Consider the following 20,754-nt stretch of genomic DNA (forward strand, 5'->3'; position numbering starts at 1 on the left):
TTGACTAGAATATTCTTAGGGAGCTCTTCTTTTGCAAGACAAACTCATTCCATTAGCTCATCAGACTTCTACATTCTGATCATTATTCTCTCCCACCACATATCCTGAAATTCCAGAAGAAATAACAATTGGATTCGAACTAGACGAGCCACTTGCAAATGGATTCGAGGAAGCACTAGTCCTTGGATGCATATTGCTACCAATTCCTTGATTCAGGTCTATGTTTGGACGATGAATCGCTAGGCAAAGATGAGTTCCATTTTGAGCAAGTAAACCTCGAAACCGATTCCGGGTTTGATTGATCAAATTTGGAGGGGATTGATCGGCTATGACTTCGGCTAATAAATCTTGAAACAGAGTTAGGCTTTTGTTGTTTCGAATAGCAACAGGTGGAACTGGCCAGGGCATCCTAATCGGCTGGGCGGAAGGATCAGTATCTTGAACAACATTGGTCTAATTGTTGGCATTCGATCCCAATAGGCCGGGCGAAAGGATCAGTATCTTGAACATCCATGTCCTTGGTGAGAGGCATGATAAAGTTACTATATTGATCCACCACCAAACCTGGATCCACTTTGTACATGGCTTTTTCTTCATCTTCCTTGGGTTTTGTTGTCACATTTCACCCAAACTTTATCTCTACCTCTTTTTAAGAGTTTTAGTGATTCATAAGTCAGCAATTTCATCAGCTTTTCCCTGCCCTTTAATAACCAACACCCAAACCAACAAGACGTCAAAGCTTTATAACAAGCAAAAGCTGAAAGCGAGAAACTACTATCCTAAACTCAACTTACTTGCAGTACAATAGCAGCCTCATAGTCGCTAAGGAATTCTTGAAAGTTAGCCTCAGCTACAAATTTTCCATAGTGGATTTTCCTAGACAACGCCTGCAATGCCATGTAATGTAAAAAGCAAGATCAATTTAAAATTTCATACTCATTAGTAAACTTGTGATCAGTAAACAAGTTCTATATGGTTGATTGCTACTGGGCTGAGGAAATAAGTTCGGCAAATCATACTCATAGTTCATTATACTAATAAAGCATGCCATTTGATACCCGAGTTAAGGAACCGAATTAATGGCTTAAAATTGGAAATAATAAAGATCGACACAAGCATACCCATGAAATGTTCTGTGTTCAAGATAAAATATATACCAATTTCACTTTAAACTATGACATAAAGGATGCGGTATATCAATCCTTTGAGCATTCACAAGATTTGGTCATTCCAACACATGATAATAGCAAGCATGTTTCACACTCTAAATTTAGTATATACCTGCAAGCATCATTTACCATCATTTCCCCGTTTGACCAATCTTAGAAGGAGATTTTTGAAATATGCATCCCAAATCTTCGAATTGATATTTATTGAACCGGCACATGGATACAAGAGGACCTAAGACAGATCAGTTAAATGAGATGTTATCCAGCATAACAATTGATAATCCTATCTGAACTATGAGATTAACAGTCTGTTTGGATAAGGTGAAGGAGGGGTCATTTTATTTTTTTATTTCTATTTCTATTTTTATTTTCTAGTCTTTCCTTATTAACCCCTCCAAGCCCATCATTCAAAGATACTGTCAGTGTACTCAAGGGCATATTTACAATAATAGTTTAATACAAAACAAAAAAAAAAATTCTCAAGCCGTTAGATTATATGTGATTCTCATTGGATTTGAAGCATTTTAGGTTTTAATCACCATGTCAATTCTGATGTGCTTATTGAAGTTTCCATTCACCGAAATCTGTTGCATAATTAGTACCAATTAATTATACCATGTAGAGATTGTTGCCTAGTTGTCAGCATGCATCTTAAGAAACTACTATATTGCAAGAAAAGATCAATCCTTAGTGCTGATGCTGATGAACTAACATAGGACACCCACCTAAAAGAGATAGGTAATTCTTAGTGGAATTACAATTTCATTAATGGCAACTAGAGTCATAGGCATGATAACTTCCTCTAAAAGCATTTCAATTCATCCCATTATCTACTGTAAGTACCTGAATTTATTAAAGAAGTCCATCATCAGCTTAAATTAGGCCAAACAGATGCTTGCTGCAACTGTTTAGGTGTATAGCTGTATAAGATCCTCACCTGTTGGTTCCGCAAGGGGGGATCATCAAATCAGGTAAATGTTCAGGGAAAAAAGGGTGTTCCTCTGGATTCCCATAACTACCCATCTAGTTTGAAAAGAAAGAGAGATCAGGCATCTTTACAAAATCACTTTTTATGATAGTCCACAATTTTCTGTTACAGACGACTTACCTTTGCATGTAATTTTTTCTGTTTTGCGCACAATGAACTCTAATAAAGAGCCATTAAAACCGTCCATGGAGAACACATCAGCATCATATGTGTCTTTGTTATAGGAGTACCAAGCTCTCATCAAAAGGTTATGTATTATGCAATCCTCTTGCAGAATCAAATGAATGCCTTATATCTTCAAGGCTCAAGCTCTGAAAATGAGCCACCTGATTCTTGGAACATCTACATGTAAAGGAGACAGAAGGTTAAGAGTTAGCCAAATAATGCCTGAAAGTCAGAAAGCCACACAATAGAATTATGCACATTTAATTATTCACCTCATTGATGAATAAGGATCACATATTCAAAACTAGTCAAGTATGATCAAGAAAAGGTTTTTCAACAAGTCAAATATCTATATTTGGAATAATGTATATATGGTTTAGCAATTAGTCATTGTCAATGACCAGAATTTATTGAATTTTCATTAAAAAAAGAAGTAAACTTTGATTACTGAAGGTAGATTCAAATTCTGATAAAAAAAAAAGGAAATCATCACATAAAAGTTGTAGTCTGGGAGAAGCTATGGCAAGCCTTTCACTGGTTTTCCTACAGAAAGATAGAACAATTGAATTGCATATAAGGCAGAATAGAAGGCTCTCAACATTTCTTATGAATTCCGGACAACCAACAAAGATTGAAACAGTAATCTCCAGAGGACTGTGATCTAGTGTGACAATTTTTGACAAGAAAACACAACACGAAACCCGGAATTGACACTCTTAGACTGTACAAACATGTAGATAAATAGATATTCTATCTTTTACACAACGAAAAAAGTCCAAGAAAACAGGACAGGAAAGCAAGTCCCTGAGAGATTTACATTGTGCTTCAATATTTGAATAAAACACAAATAAAGTAGGTAATATATATAATTTGGTACCTTTCAGCATGTTGAAAACCCATTTTGCTTTCTCTTCAACAGTATTTGAGAAAGTCTGTTATCAAAACAAGGGAATTGGAATCTGCTTTACAAAAAACAGAATATTCTCCCTCAATTACTCAAAATTATCATAATTTTTCACTGGAAAAACTACTTTTGAACAAATATCCTCTACTTTTTCACTGATGATATCTCAACTGGACTTGTAGTAATCAGTATTCAACAAAAAAACACATCATTCGGCAATCAGTTAGTAAGGTTAACAATTTTCATTGCTCTCAGTCTCATATCCTTTCATTTTCTTGTAGAGAAAAGACATCAGATAGGAAAAACCTAAAAGCAAAATGGGTACATTTTAGAACCTGGGATTGAAGTAGGCTCAACAAAAGCCAATAATGGTTTCACATCCAAACACAGTTTGCAATTTAAATTCCTCAACTTAATTAACTCATATAGAAAAAGCCCTTTCTGAATTCATTCAATTTCAAAGAAAATCCATAGATCTATAGAAAACATAAAGCAAAAAGAAGACTGACAGTGATAGCTTCAGAAATGTTGGAGAGTTCTTCTTTGGCTTTCTTTGAGATCCAGGAGCCCCCAACTTTGAAGCTGGTAACTTTGGTAAGTGCCCTCTCCATCATATCCTTTCATTTTCTTGTAGAGAAAAGACATCAGATAGGAAAAACCTAAAAGCAAAATGAGTACACCTTAGAACCTGGGATTGAAGTAGGCTCAACAAAAGCCAATAATGGTTTCACATCCAAACACAGTTTGCAATTTAAATTCCTCAACTTAATTAACTCATATAGAAAAAGCCCTTTCTGAATTCATTCAATTTCAAAGAAAATCCATAGATCTAAAGAAAAAATAGAGCAAAAAGAAGACTGACAGTGATGTCTTCAGAAATGTTGGAGAGTTCTTCTTTGGCTTTCTTAGAGATCCAGGAGCCCCCAACTTTGAAGCTGGCAACTTTTGTGAGTGCCCTCTCCATTCTCTCTTCTCTTCTCTTCTCTTCTCTTCTGGTTAGATTAGAAGAAGCAGAAAAGAGAAACAAAGTTAAATCATATGACCTAGCAAAATGTATCTACAGGATACAAAACTCAATACTCACAAAATCCGAATCCGAGAGAAACCAGAGCAGAATTTGAATCCAATCCATCACTGTGATCCAAAAGATGATTTTGAAGAACTGATCCAAACCAGAAAAATTGAGAAATTAATCCACGGAGAGATGCTTGATATTTTCCCTAGAATGGATTCAGAAATCAGGGAAACTCATCTGTATCGTTAGAGAATACTGACCTAGAATTTTGAGGGAAATAGAGAGAGAGTACTGAATGTGTCAGGAATGAGAATTCTGACCTAGAATCAGAATAGGAAGAAGAAGAATGAGGTAGGAAAGAATGAGAAAATACAGAGAACTAGAGAGAAGAGAGAGGTACTGATAGTAATTTCATTGATAGATTCCTCTTAGAAGGGAATGAACTATATACAGCAGTGGACCACTTGCTGAGGTCAGATTTTAGCTGTATTAACAGCTGGCATAACAAACTTTGAATACAGCCAAACTTAGCATATTAAGCAGTTTTGCCAGCTGTTCCGCCTCGCTTTGATCCTTTCGCCTTACTTAACGAAAAAGCCAAACCTTCCGGCGCTGCCCATTCTCGGGGGAGGGGGAGGGAGACTTATGAATTACTTTGGAATAAGCTAATAACTTTGAGCAGACTTGGCCTAGCTAGTAAGCTTTCTTAAGTCTGGAAGGCGGCGATTCAAAGATCAACAGAAGGGATCTTTCTTTTTACTACCTCTACCAAAATAACTGAAGGCAATAACAGAAATCAATACAATAACTAATGCAATAATAAAACTTGGCCATAATGGCTAATTCTATTTTAAGTCCTTCTTTCTTGTGTACGTGACAGAATGAGTAAAAGGTACAATATTAAGAGGAGGTTTTGAGGGAAAAGGGTGAAAGTAAAAAAAAATTAGAGGGAAAAGTAAATAAAATAGAGGGAACTTTAGAAAAAGAGTGGGAAAGCAAAATTATGGGCGTTTTTTTTTTTGTCATGGCTAAGTTGGTATTTTTTTTTAGAATTAAAAGTCAAAATGACCCTTAAACTTATTAGCGGTCAAGATAAATATAGCCCAAACTGAATTTGTGTATTAATTCAACCTTAAGTTGGTAAATTTTGACAAATTAGTCCACATTTTATAAAAACTTTACTATCAAAATTAATTATATCTGGGTCAATTTGTCAAAAATTGCAAATTTGATAACTGAGCTAAAACTTAAACTTCTATTTTAGCTAAATTGATCCTTTCCTCCAAATTTAAGGACTATTTTGACCCTGAATTCTATTTTTTTAATATAGTTCTTGAATTTTGGAGGTGTTTGGTTAGAATGTTCTCTCTAATACCAACAACATGGCATTACCATGTAGTCATTAAAATTTCCGACGACAAAAGTCGTTGCTAAGTCATTTGCATTTTGTGGGTATATTCGTTTATATCATTGATTGAATGATTTTGTACGTAAATAGTAGGTATGTTGTTGGCACTAACCACGATATATGTGTTGTTCGTAAATTGTCGTCAGTAAACTGTTCTTTCCTTGTAGTGGGCGGAAAGGAAAACGATAAGTAGAACCAGAGAGGAGAAGCAAACAAAAGTTGTTTGCATTACTTAAGGTTGTTCTTGTTAAATAAAGAGAAGCACCAAAAGTTGTTTCTGTCAGAAACAGTAAATCTTACACAAAACCTTACACAGATATTGCATGTGAAAGGTTCACACTGCTCAAGGAAGCACTAATATATGTCTATATCTCAAAAAAGAAATTCAATGTGTATATGGAAATTGAAAACCAAACTTGAAGTGAGTATAAAAGAATGTAATCATGAGTCTTGAATTAGAAGCACAAGCAATATTACCTATTTTAACATCACATATGCGGAATGGTAATTACAAATGAGAGCAAAAATAATAATGCAATGACAAAAAGTGGATAAAAAATATGATTCTTGAAAGTACTTTAAAAATACACTAATATAATACTACTTTTGTCTCTCGTCTCTAAGAGTATGACTTCTATTTTCTTTTTGATAGTAGATTAAGACTTTTATTCATTAGCACAAACACAAAACGTTCAGGGGCTTAATAGAACAAGGTTAAAGTTGAGACAAGGCGCACTTGAAAAAATAAAAATTACAAAACATAAAACTAACATAAAACTAAATCAGGAAAATATCTTAAGCATAAATAAATTTTAAAATGCAAAATAAACCCCATATTAGAAAACTTTAAAGTTGAATACTAATTCCTAAGTTCTACTCCTAATCAAAACTGTCCAAATCCATCACTCATCATCATCACTATCACACTCCTCATCTAAGGCATCATCAAACTATTGATCATCAAACTGTTGAAGTTGAATTCCTTTTGGCTTCTTTGTTTCTGTTGTTTGAATCCGTTTGATGTGTTTTCTTTCTACTAAACTTCTTCCTCTTCAAATAACTCTGTCTCTTACTCTTCAAATGACTCTGTTTCTTCCTCTTCACAGAGTCTCTTCGTCTTCTAATTAGTTTAAAACCTATAATCTCTCCCCTTTTTAATACTTTTTGTTAATATAACATGTGTTCCATTCCAGATATTTAAGTAACTACCAAAAAACTACCCATAACTGCCTCTAATTTCCAAGGCGCGCCTTGGTGCGCCTTTGGCGCAAAATGGCGCACCAGGCGCGCGCCATGGCGATTGCACCTCGCCATGGGGCTGCCATGGCGCTAAGGCCTGCGCCATAGACGCGCCTTTAATAACTATGCTAATTTGTATTTAAACTTTTAATAACTATTTAAATTTTCAAAATGGCCTTACACTTTATAGACAACTTAAGCAAATTGAGGTGAGAAAAATGTCAGTTTAAGCAAGTTGAGATGGAAAAAAGATCATTTTAGGCATGTTGAACTGGCTTAAAAGTTAATTTAAGCAAGTTGATCAAGTGGCAGAAAAAGTTACTTTGAGCAAATTGATAGGGTGAAAAAAAATCATTTTGAAAGTATTAGAGTTATTTCGCGTTTGAGTGTAAGTTAGAGGTACTGCGTATGTATTAAGCTAAATATAAAATTACCAATAATCCGATGATATTAAACTCATGTTCAAGGCTTTCAAAAACATACTTGGAATTTTATGAAAAATAAAATAAGATAATGGTAAGATCTAATAATAAAAACTACTCTTAAATTATTTTTTGATTTGAACTTTGGGTTAAATTTTACTTCTAACATTATATAGAACTCTCTTATAGACCATAGAAGACAAAGCGTCGACTGCCAGAGATTAATATAAAAACTATTATTAGACTTTAACTATCAACTTAAACTTTTAATTTAACTAGTCCCTCTTATGGTATTAGAGTCTTTTAGACCTAATGATCAAGGGTTCGAATCTTAACAACCCGATGAAATTTCAACACATGCTAAGATAGTCTATGTTGTTCAAACTCAGAGGAGGACATTCGCGTACAGGGATGTGTGAGTGACTATATTTATACATATTTCGAAATTTATTAACCTGCAAGATTCTTACCAGTTCCAATATTAGAATGCTGAATTTCAACATCTTGTGTGTTCTGCAACCGAATTCCATCAGTATTTGGGCTATCTCCAGGTGAAGAAATGGTAATATTGTTGACTATTATGTCCTTGGAGCTGTCAAATTTTAGATGACACTGGGGACTGTTTATAATTTCTATGTCATGAAATGTAACATTGTAACTACCATAGAATCTCAATGCCTATTAAAAAAAATATAATAATTATAAGCAAATTAGCCCTTAGAATTGCAAAAATAATATACTGTAGGCAAAAATCACATTGAGGCCCCTTAACATCTTGATTTTGGTAAATGAGTCCTAATTCTTCATTTCAACACATTAAGCTGTTGATTTTGTCACATTAAGCCAGAAAGTGGGATTTGATTGTGATAGGATTTTTATGAAATTATTCTACTGCCACGTTTGAATTCTCACAACAAGAAATGCTTATGAAGTTCATATTTTCATTTTGAATTGGAAAATGAAAGGTAGTTGAACATTCAGGAATTTGTCAGAGGTAATTATCCCTTTCTAGTTTCTATTTGAACATGTCTGTTTCCATTTTCAGTAGGAATCCGACATTTCATGTCTGTTCCCATTTCCAGTTTCGTTTCAAATTCTATTTTCATGCAACATAGACTGATGCCAATCAATGGTACTATACTAGACTCTTCAAACCAAAAGAATGATAAACATGGTAGACAAATGATCCCAAAACTAAAACAAGCACAACTACAAATGACGAATAACCAAATGCCAAATTGGTAATCGGTAAGAAGATAAAACAAAAATATCACATAATTGAATACGGTATCAAAACAGTCCTTTAGAAATCAAGGCCAAATCGTATTGTTCAATTAGAAATATAATAGTGCTTCAAAACAATTCAATGGTACAAATTAAAAGGACATCAAGTTATGTACAAAGACATCATAACATAACAAATTAAAAGGACATCAAACTATGCTCAATTAAAAGGACAGTGATAGAAACTTGAATTTAGGGTAAGATTATAATGATAGTAAGATAAGAAAAGAGAAGAAAAGATGAACAAATGAGATATCTTATATTGATTTAGGAAAAGGAAACAATAAGAACACAAGATGCTAACCAGCACCTCCCAGGGAAGCCAAAATAGAATAACCAATCCTCCATTTCTTACCTATTAGCTATAGGTATTTATATAAGAGGTAAAAGAGCTAAATTAGGAAAGCTAATAAAAGCAAATACAATTACTCTTATTGACTATTGACCATTGACTATTTATATCTATTCATAATTCATAGTGTAACACCTAACTTATGCCACCTCACCATAACTCCTGCAGACAAAATGCTAGTTTCACTCTAATTTCAGATCCACCTATGTCCAAGTGCATTCTAAAAGTTCACTAAAACCTATTTTAGTTTCCTGTTTGACTGGAAATTGGTAATAACTTAGAAGAGGCAGTCGATTTCATTTTAATGACCTTTCTATTCCTTATTTATCTGGTTGCTAGATATTACTTTAGATTATTCTATCTTATTAGGAAGCATAAGCTTTATTTGTTATCTAGTGGTGTGGGCTACTTATCTGTATTTAAACATCAGAAGATAAATAAAAGAGTTTTCAAGTTGAAACTCCATAATTTTGTGTTATTAGTTATTATGTCTTATTAGGAAGCATAAGCTTTATTTGTTATCTAGTGTGGGCTGCTAAACTTTATTTAAATAGCAGAAGATAAATAAAAGAGTTTTCAAGTTGAAACTCCATAATTTTTGTGTTATTAGATTGTAGGGTTGAAACGCCATAGTTGAGTTTTGTCACTGAGTTACTTTGAGTAATCCCTAATTTCTTTCCTTGAAGTGATTTGATTGCATAAGAGCGATTGTCTTGGTAATGAGCAACCAAGTTGATGAAGTAGGTCCAACACCTTAAAACTATCAAAAGTTGTATGAAATCAATTACTTGCATAGAAGAAGAGTGATTGTCTTGGTAAGGAGATATGTGCTATTACTAGCATAGATTAAAAGCCGTATGAAATCAATTACTGCGATGCTACAAATCTATTCTATTCTATTCTATTCTAATTAGGATCAATTCTTTTAAATCCATCTCTCCTTATTACTGTTATAACATAATTTAATGTCTCTTCACATCCGTAATCTCTCTAATCATACATCAAATTAGGGAAACTCAAAGTGAAAACAGAGCATCAACAAAGATAGATATAAGGGAATAAGTGAACAAATTTAATTAGTGAAAATTGTAATGCAACAACAAAGATAGATGAATAGAAGTAAGTACCTACTTCCTCCAACTCCCACGATGAACTAACTGATGAATTCTTGCTTGTCTGGTTCTGAAATTAGGCCTTCCTTTCAGAAACAAGATGAACAGATTGAAATTAGGTATTTCCTGTCTTAGGTCTTTGTTCCCCGACTTGGACTTGATTCCGGTTGCAGACGACAGGCGGAGACGGTGTCTGATGAGAATGCATGCTTATTTAGGTGAACTCTCCAACTTTAAAAGTTTGATGGGCCTTGAACTTAAAAAAATAATAATGTAGAGATAGTTATTTCAATTTGCATAAAATGTCTATTTAATATCAGAATTTACGTAAAATATAATCAATTGATCATTCGGTTGTAAAAAATTAATTTAAATACGGAAGATGTATTGCACGCGTCACCTAATAAATTAAAAATGAAGTTCAGAAGGCCAATCAATTTTTTTGGACGAGTTCAAAGGGCAACTGATGTATTAAACTATTTTTTAATTACTTATATCGAAATGTACTATTTTATTCTATAAATGAAATAATTATTTTTTTTTCTAAAAAAAGAGACGTTATATTAACATATATTGTGAAAGAACTAATTGAACTAAAAGTTTGAACTAAAGTCCAAGTTTAGTTTTTCTTTTCATTATCTTTCACATATCCTCCGACGTGAATGTCTTCTAAGTTTGAAACGTATATGATATAAGTTTATCTTACCATGTGTCGAAACTATATCAACAAATGGATTGCTAAGATTTGAACCTTCAATCATTTGATCTAATTACCATATTTGATAAATTATTTGAACAAAAAACTTTAAAGGATATAGTTAAAATTTTAAGTTTAGCTTTTATTGTATACATCTCACACACAAATAATCCAGGTTAATTTTAAGTTTGATTATTAAGTATTTGTTTAAGAGTCCTAGACTTTGTATATGCATGTAAATTTCATGATTAAAATAATTTATGAATTCTGGATTGATGAGGTGAATTTGACCTTGTCAGTGATATTTTTGTAATATATGTTAATTTCAATATTAATGTATGTAGGAAAAATGTATAAATGTGGACGTGTCAAAGAAATTTATTATCAAGACTAATAAATACTTTTAGCAATTAATGAAATAACTGCAATAAGTGCGGTGAATGCACTTGAATCTAAATTCTAAAAATGCAACATTGAACGGAAGATGTAAGGACTGAAAATAAAAAAAATCCTCCTAAGTTCATGGTTTCGCGTCAATTAACTATTTACTAAAAATAAATAAAACCACACACAAAGACGTATTTTTTTTTTCTTCTTTGTTTTATTGATTTTATAATTGTTCTGTTTTTGTTTTGATTAGAAATGTAGGAAATGAATAGAAAATTACAACTCAAAGGTGTAGTTTTAAATGAGCAAATTACTCACGGTAGGATATAAGTTGTAAAATTGAAATAACTTGTTCATAACAATATTTGAAATAATTATGTACATAATTATATAAATGATCAAATTTATATATCGTCGAGGTCTTGAAGTGGACGTTGAGGTCCTTGGAAAGCTTGCAAATCAGACTAGAACTTATTAAAGTTGATGTAGAAATGGATTTGTTGGTGTCGTTTTAAAAGTTGAAGTACCAAAATGAGTATTTTTTGGAAATTAAACCAGTTTCAGCAGCTTTGAAGTATGTAATTGCTTTGAGTAAAAAGGGGACTTTGAGTAGTAGAAAGATGGCTATAGCCACTAAAAACTACAATGGCTCATGGCAGCCGAAATCATTTTTTAGAAAATAGCTTATTAGAACAATTGTTTCATGGAAATTATGTCGATTTTGAAATCGATAATTAAACCTGGAAAATGTTACACATACATAATGAAATTGAAAGATGAAGAAGGAACAATATGGTGGCATGCTCATAGCAGCTGGGCTAGAGCTACTGTTCATGGTGCTTTGATATTGCAGGGGACAAGTGATAATCATCCAATTCATATGCATGGTTATAGCTTTTATGTAGTTGGATGGGGTTTTGGGAATTTTGATCCTGGAAAGATCCATTAACTTTTAATCTTACTGATCCACCCGAAGAAACAACTGTTGGTGTTCCTAAGAATGGATGGGCTGCTATCAGATTTAGAGCTGATAATCCTGGTAAGATTACTATATACATATTTCAATATGTATTAAGATTAGTTGTTAATTGGAACAAATGGTTCTTTAACATCCTATCAAAGCTTCTTAAATCTAGAGATTAAGAGTTTGAATCACATATGATTGTTGGAGCTTAATATGTTCAAGACATATAGGACTGTTAAAAGAGTTGGATATTGTAATCTAAATAGATTCAAGAATCCAGCCATGCATAAGACTTGTGAAAATACAAACTTGATATATTCCAATTAGTAGCTTAGCTTGTGCTAAAGATACATGAACACCAAAATATTAAATGTAAATAAACCAAAGAATAGGTACAGTTAATCGTGTTTAAAAAAAAGAAAAGTGGAAATAATCAATTTATTGCAGAACAAATTCTTCTAATTTCACCCTGGACTCCTGTCTTGACACCAATATTACTAATCTTAACCATGGATCTTGCAAACTCGACATTGAAATTTCCTCGAGCAGTAGAAAAACGCTGTACAAATGGTCTAGTTGAAGCATCAGTCCACAGTTTCTGATCAGACTCGAGAATTCCTCGGCCATTTATAAGGTTGGTGAAAAATGAAGAATCAAATCTGTTTTGACTACCAGTATCTAATGCTACCCGATTTCCTCCATCTCCACTCTGGGGACACTGTGTTTGTAATTGAGGAAGGAATGCAGGGTTAATTGAAGGGTCTGAAACAGATGTAGTAGTATTGTATAATCTGTAACTAAACAGTGCACATGATGTTGTTCCAATTGTATGTCCTCCTGCATTCATCAACATTAAATGTTGAAATTTAGTACTAATTTACAATATATTATGAAAGAAAGAATGAATGAATATGAATACTCACCGACAAGTGCAACAAGGTCTTGAGTGTTGAGACCCCTATCAGTAAACAATTTGGTTTGGTCAGCAACGGAGGTTCTGAATCCAGGCAAAGTATTAGCTTCAGATTGCAATGAGATTCGTCCATCTCTACGTCCAGTAGGCACTTGCCAAGTTCGTCCACTTGTCTGCACATGTATTTAATTAATTTAATTCAATGATTAATTGATGCTTAATTATGATTAGGGATGAGAAAATGATGACTTACGAGAACAACCGAATCTCGAGCAGCAAGTGCGAGAATATCAGCGCAAGAAACAATTCCAGGACAAGCAGCTTCGAGCTGGGACTTAGCATCATCAATAACATTGTAACCATTTAAACCACTATTTTGAATGGCAGATTTCTCAGTGTTGGGTCCATCTATTAGAACAGAACCATCGCAACCTTGAACGAAGCAATCATAGAAATGCATCCTTAACAAACCAGGTGCAATTGCAGGAGTAGACCTGAAATGAGTTTGGACAGTTGAGCGTACAATGGCTTCAGCTCGTGGACATGTTCTAGAATAGAACCCAACACGAGTCCCTTGCCCTTCTACTGGGCTACTAATCAAGAACAAAAATACAGTAATGTAGGTGAAACATCCAATTGAAGTTTGAGTATTGGAGGAATGTAAAGAAGATGAGTTTGTAGTATGGCTGGAGAGTGAGAATGAGTATATATAGGGAGAGGGTATGATTATAAGTCAAACGATTTAAAAATCTAGTCAGCAAAGGAAGGCCAATTTGCAAAGTTGAATAGGTTTTTGGCTGCATGTGAAAGTGACCTGTATAGCATATATGAATATGATATGAATGTGCTTTTGGATTTCAAGTCTTATCCATAAGTAATACGCGTATAATTAGTGGGTAATATATGAAATGTAACATTTGATTTAAGTTAAGATGGATACCTAAGAAAAGTTCCAAGTTTACGTCGAACATGGGAGATTTTTAGAAAATGTCAGAATTTAAGCATGCATTTAATAAGAGTAGTGTCTGTATCAACTCAAAAAAGGGGGGTCAACTCCAATAATACATAAAATAAAATAGCTAAATGGTCAAACCCTTCTAAACCTTATGTATTTCTTTATATTAACATTATATAATATAATGTTAATCTTTTGACTAAGTATGCTTTTTTTTTTTTTTTTTTTTTTTTTTTTTTTTTTTTTGATCTTGTAGTTTCAATCCAATTATAACATTATGTCAAATTTTTTTTTTTATTAGACCACTATTTTATTTAAGCCTAATGCTCCTCTCCAATCCCCTTAATCTATCCAAATTGGTCATTTTACCCCCAACTCATCGAATGTCCTATTTATCCCCTTATTTCTATAAAAGTGGTATTTCTCACCTCTCCATTTGTAAACGTTTCAATTAGATTAACTATCAATTAGAGATTAACCACACAATTACTAATCCTATAATTTGGGTATCCAAAGAAACGTCCCCCATTATATGGGGCTTTCCAACAAACCTTTAGATCAGCCGTTTCACCACAATAGCATACCTTATCGCTTGCCATGATAGGATTTGGAGTTGAAATTTCCAGATTAATGGAAAAGATTCGAATTGCAGATGAGTTTGGGGGGGTAAAATGACAAATTTTATGGAGTTAATGGGGTAAAATGATAGTATAAGGAGTGCGAAATACCACTTTTATAGAGTTAAGGGGGTAAATAAGATATTCAATGAGTTGGGGGTAAAATGACCAATTTAAACAAGCTAAGAGAACTGGGGGAGCATTAAGCCTTTTATTTAGTTAATTTTGAGATCAAATTACACACTATAAAATCCCAGTAAAATCCTTATCACCAATGTTATCAGAATCGGATCGGACATCAAACCAGATTTGTAACTAGGTTACGAGTCACTTGGTTGGATCGAATTGCTCGGATTGGTCGGACCGGGTGACGTAATGAATAAATAAATATATATTTTTTAATTTAATTTAAATTATTAAATTTATTAAGAGTTTTAAATTTTATTTTATGTATATTTAAAATTTAAATACCAAGTAAACTTTTTTTTTTTGACCAGAAAATCGAGATTCATATAAATGATGGACTCGCATCCATTTCAATAGTGTTCACAAGCCATTCCGGCACAACAGTTGAAAAGAAATTAAAATTTAAATTGTAAAGATCAATTAAAATTTTAATAATATTGTAAAGATCAATTAAAATTTTAATAATATTTATTAAAATATATATAAAATAAATATAAAATATTTAAATTTTTAGTATTAGTATAATATATAAGTATATAGTGTCATTATTAAACATAGGTTGAAAGCTAGTGGTAAAAAATAAGTTATTAGATTAAAAGAAGCCCCGTTCAAATGACGAAAGGACGAGAGAAAGGGCGAACTAGGGTTGGGGTGATGGGGGTGTCTGGCGAGGCGGCGAGGGGTGCGGTAGGGGCGTTGGGAGGCGCGGCGGGCGGGCCGTCGTTGCCGATGGGAGGCCGGGCGGCGGGGATTGACGGATCTACTGTTCAGGGGCTGGGCGGGTCTGTTGAGGTTGGTGAGGGGGTGGTTTTGGCCCGCTACAGGCGGAGGAGCGGGGAGAGGGGTGGTGATCGATCTAAAGATCTGATTCGGCCGGGTGGTAAGGATGGGGAGAGGCCGGTGGTGGGGCTGAGCGATGGGGTGGTTGGCGAGAGGGAGCCGAGTCTGCCTAGGGTTAGGAATTCGACGGGAGAGGGGAATGTTGGGTCTCTTGACTCCGCGCGGCCCGCGGGGGAGCAGATTCGGATGGCTGGATCCGATGCTATCCATGTTGGCGAGGGCGAGGTTGCGGCTCGCGTCCTGGAGCTGGCGGCTAGGGTTTCGTCAGTTCAGACGGCTGCCCCCTCCTTGATGGTTGGCCAGGCCAATCTGTCCCCGCAGGATGCTCAGAACAAGTCTGCTTTACAGACAGTGCAATCGACACAGACATGTTTATCCATTCTAAACCCTACCTTGGGTCCGGTGGTAGGGGATTTGAGTACTTTGTTTCCTGGGCCTAGTAGGGATCAGGCTTTATCCCCATGCCCTAATGAGGCTCAGAGCCAGCATAACCAGAGTTTTCAAAAAGACAAGGGAAACCCTTCTTGGAGGGATAAGGTATTAGGGGTGGTTGAGGAGGAACCCATGATGGAGGAAGACTCTATTGAGGATGATTCTGAAGAGTTCTTTTCCGACTCTGATATTGAGGATGGAGAGCCAGAAAATCCGCTTTGTCCCAGAATCCGTCTTTCCTCGGAAGACAAACGGGTTATAAGATCCAAATGGAAATTGGCGCTTATTGTCACTGTACTAGGGAAAAGAATTGGTTTCAATTACTTTGCCCAGAGGATCCATGCCCAATGGGCAAAGACAGGGAAGGTCACTATCACAGACCTTGAGAATGACTATTATGTCATCAAATTTACCAGTGTGAAGGATTATGAGGCTGTTGTTAATGGTGGACCATACATTATCTCCAACCATGTCTTGGCACTGAGACCATGGGTCCCTAATTTTGATCCCCATGATTGCTCTGTTAACAGGATCCTGACTTGGGTCAGATTCCCTGGCCTCCCTCTTGAATACTACAGTGAGAGATTCTTGAATAAGATAGGTAGCCTTGTTGGGAAGGTACACCATATTGATAAAACCACCGTTGGGGCTGTAAGGGGCAAGTTTGCCAGGGTGTGTATTGATATTGACCTCGCTAAACCCCTTCTTTCTCAATTATGTGTTCAGAATAAAGTCTTGCATATTGAATATGAAGGTTTACACAACATATGCTATGAATGTGGGATGTTTGGCCATACCGTTGAGGGATGTCCTGGGAAAAGAAAGGTAGTGGAGGAGGTGGTCCAACCTATTATAGGAGGAGGTGAGAAAGGTCAGGGGGAGGATAAGAGCTTTGGTCTTTGGATGCTTGCCAAAAGGACATCAAGGAGGAAGCCACGTGCTAAAGCTAATACTAGTCTCTCTCCGGATATCAATAGCAGGATGACTTCTCTCCAGATTGCCCCCGAGATCAGGGTCAAACCTCCGAATACCAAGAAGGGCAAAGAGGTGGGTGTGGATGTAGCTTCTGGCTCCGGGTCAAGATTTGAGATTCTGCCTATGGAGGAAGGACAGATCTCGAATCCTCCTGAGGAGCAGTTTGAATTGAGCAGGCCAGGTCTGGTTTCTTCTGAGCCGGGTTCAAATCTGGATAACTCTATTAACCCTCTCTTTGTTGCTAATGTTGAGTCCAAAGGGAGTTCACAGCGCCTTCTCCCTGTAAGGAATGACTTGAGTATTGAGATTGGTAATCTAAATCCTCTTGCTGATGTTCCTATTGGAAAAACTTTAGGAGTGATGAAGTCAAATATAAAGAAACCCAAAGCAAAGCCTAAAAAGAACCCTGGTAGGTTGGATTCTTGGGATAAAAGGGGTCCTTCTGGTTCCTCCTCTAGGCTCTCCGGAGCCCCGAATAAATACCTGATCTAAGGTTTGGGCTTGTGTCAGTTGCTCTCCTTTCTTATGGACTTCTTTGTTTGGAATGTTAAAGGTGCGGCGAGCAAGGCTACCCGCATTCATGTTAATGATCTCATTAAACAGATTAACCCATCTTGCTTTATTCTTTTGGAAACCAAGGTTAGTGGGCCCAAAGCTGATGAGGTAGTTAAGAAATTTAAGAACTGGAAGTGTGTTAGATCGGAGGCTACTGGCCGAGCAGGGGGGATTTAGCTCTTTTGGAAGCCAAATCAAATCAATATTGATATAATAAGTATGGACAGTCAATTCATTCATAGTAAGGTGTGTTACCCTGGTAATAAACCTTTCTTTGTTTCTTTTGTTTATGCCGATCCTGTTTTGACTAATCGAAGAAGGCTGTGGGAGATTCTTCATTCTATTAGTTTAAATATGACCGAGGCTTGGTTGGTGGCCGGGGATTTTAATGATATTGCCCTTTTGAGTGATCAGAGAGGAGGGGGTAATCATTATGTTAACCGGTGCCTTAACCATAAGCATAGTATGGATATCTGCGGCCTTTCGAACCTGGGTGCAGCTGGCCACAAGTTTACCTGGAAAAGGAATAGTGTGTTTGTCCGGTTGGATAAGGTTTATGCTAATGTTGCTGCTATTTGTAGGTTTCCTGAGGTCAATGTGCTCAACCTCCCTTTCCGTCATTCGGATCACTGCCCCATCCTCATCAAAATGGTCAAAGGGAACCGGCTGAGAAGTAGTAGACCTTTTAGGTATCTGGTAGCTTGGGATTCCCACCCAGATTTTAAGAGTTTTGTTAAAGACAATTGGCATCCTCAGTCTGATGTCCTTCTTGCAGCGAAGGAATTCAGAAGGAATGTGGTTGGCTGGAATAAAAATGTTTTTGGCCATATTATCATGAGGAAAAACAAGCTTTTGAGAAGGATGGAAGGCGTTCAACGTTGTTTGGAGACTCGCTTTGACCACAGCCTGAATGGTCATCTTAGATCCCTCCAGAATGATTTAGAAGCTGTCCTTAGACAGGAAGAGCTTCTTTGGTTCCAGAAATCAAGGAAGTCTTGGATTCAAGACGGAGACCGGAATACCAGGTTCTTCCACCTCTCAACGATCATCAGGAGGCAGAGGAATAGGATCGATGTTATCAAGGATACCAATGGTGAGTGGATTTTTGAGGAAGAAAACATTCGGCGCCTTGCCCTTGAGTTCTACCAAGATCTTTTCAGAGAAGAAGTGGTGGACTTGGAGAGTGCCCTTTCTAGTACCTCCTTTCCTCGTTTAGGGGAGGGTGCTATTAGAGATGATTTCCATCCTGTGGACCTTAAGGAAATTGATCTGGCTTTCTCCAGCATTGGTTCCATTAAGGCTCCTGGGATTGATGGTATTCCTGCCAGTTTCTATCATAAACACTGGGACACTGTGAAAGAGGGCATTTATGACTTTGTGTTAGGTGTTTTTGGTGGTTCTAAAGATATCAGTTTGATTAATAAAACCCTCCTTGTTCTGATTCCTAAGGTCGAGAAGCCTTCCTCCTTCCTTCAAATGAGGCCAATCAGTCTTTGTAATGTGTTGTATAAAGCTATTACTAAGATTGTGGCTAATAGAATCCGGAAGATCCTTCCTGATATTATCAGCCAAAACCAAGGGAGCTTTGTTCCTGGTAGACAAATGATGGATAACATTGTTATTGCCTAGGAGGTTGTCCATTCTATGAAGATTAAGAAGGGTAAGAAAGGGATCGTGGCTCTTAAACTAGACCTGGAGAAAGCCTATGATAGACTGAACTGGAGCTTTCTTCTGGATAGCTTAGGTAAAGCGGGTATCCCGGATAACTGGAGGAATTTGATAGAGAGGTGCATTTCCTCTCCGGTCTTCCAGGTGATGATCAATGGGGATATGTCTGATGAGTTCTCTCCCTCTAGGGGTATTCGTCAAGGGGATCCTATGAGCCCTTTCCTGTTTGTGATTGCCATGGAAAGACTGTCTCATATGATCCAGGAGGCGGTGAGTAAGGGGACTTTCCATCCTGTGTCCATCAACAAACATTGTCCGTCTATTACCCACCTGTTCTTTGCTGACGACGTAATGCTTTTCGTGGAGGGTAATGAGGAGCAAATTCAGGTGGTGATGGATATCCTTAATGGCTTTTGTGAGGCTTCTGGTCAGAAGATTAACATCCAAAAATCCCGCATGCTTTGCTCTAAGAATATGAACAATAGCTTATACAGAAGACTGAGTGAGCTCTCTGGCATCCCCCTGACTCACTCGTTGGGGAAGTATCTTGGGGTCCCTCTTCACAGTGATAGGGTTTCGAAAGCTTCTTTTAAAGACATTTTGGATAAAACTAACGGTTTGTGTGCTAGCTGGAAAGCTAATTCTCTTTCCCTTGCAGGTCGCCTTACTTTAATCCAATCTGTTAATTGTGCTGCTCCGAACCATATTATGCAGGCCTGTAAGCTTCCTGAACCTGTTCTTAATGACCTTGATAAGATTAATCGTCGATTCTTGTGGGGGGAGTCTGGAAATGGAAGGAAGGTTCACCTGGTTCCTTGGAAGGAGACCTGTCAGCCTAAATGCAAGGGGGGTCTTGGAATCAGGCAAACTAAGGACAATAATAAAGTCCTTTTGATGAAGCTTCTTTGGAGAATGTGGCACAATCCCTCCTCTCTTTGGGTTCGTCTCCTTTGTGGCAAATATCGGAAGGATAGAATTTTCGGAGGTCCGAAGGAGAGGGTTGTCAACTGTTCCTTCCTTTGGAAAGGGATTAGCGCGGTGTTTGATGAGTTCTGTTCGGGGGTTGGTCTGGAGGTGGGTAATGGTAAATCCACCAGTTTTTGGTATGATACCTGGGTTGGTGACAAACCTCTGATTGAAGTTTGCAGAACCCCTCCGCCTTGTGATTTCCGTCCCTGGAAGGTTGCTGATGTGGTGGACTCGGAGGGTTACTGGATCTGGTCTAAGTTCACCTCTTTCTTCAACCTGGAGACCCTTCTGAACATTAGGGGAGTGAAGGTTAGCAACCAAGAGGAGGACAAGGACAGACATTGCTGGGCCTTAACGAATAATGGCATTTTCTCTTGTAAATCAGCCTATGAAGCTCTTTCCTCTTATAGGGCTGACCCCCCGGTGGAGATTTGGAAGTCCATTTGGGCCCTCAAAATCCCTTATCATATCAGAAGTTTCCTGTGGCTGGGAGTTAAGGACAGGCTGCTTACTAATGCGGATAGACACAGAAGGCATT

The 20,754-nt window shown here is 36.5% G+C and overlaps 1 protein-coding gene across 1 annotated transcript; it reads right to left on the reverse strand.

Annotated features, from left to right (window-relative positions):
- Positions 1–12,399: 12,399 nt before the first annotated feature.
- LOC136217796 (peroxidase 71-like) lies at positions 12,400–13,626 on the reverse strand. Its single transcript, XM_066004454.1, has 3 exons — positions 13,273–13,626; positions 13,030–13,192; positions 12,400–12,943 (listed from the first exon to the last, which is right to left on the reverse strand). Exons 1-3 carry the CDS (start codon positions 13,477–13,479, stop codon positions 12,540–12,542), a joined length of 774 nt encoding a protein of 257 aa, XP_065860526.1. The 5' UTR covers positions 13,480–13,626; the 3' UTR covers positions 12,400–12,539.
- Between the last annotated feature and the right edge of the window lie 7,128 nt (positions 13,627–20,754).

The sequence above is a fragment of the Euphorbia lathyris genome, chromosome 2 (genome assembly GCF_963576675.1).
Source record: "Euphorbia lathyris chromosome 2, ddEupLath1.1, whole genome shotgun sequence".
Taxonomy (NCBI): Eukaryota; Viridiplantae; Streptophyta; class Magnoliopsida; order Malpighiales; family Euphorbiaceae; genus Euphorbia; species Euphorbia lathyris.

Coding starts and splice junctions, on each gene's coding strand:
- LOC136217796 (XM_066004454.1), bottom strand. CDS start 13,479: ATGCATTTCTATGATTGCTTCGTTCAAGGTTGCGATGGTTCTGTTCTA. Junction 13,193..13,272: donor CTCGAGATTCGGTTGTTCTC/GTAAGTCATCAT, acceptor ATACATGTGCAG/ACAAGTGGACGAACTTGGCA. Junction 12,944..13,029: donor AGACCTTGTTGCACTTGTCG/GTGAGTATTCAT, acceptor TGATGAATGCAG/GAGGACATACAATTGGAACA.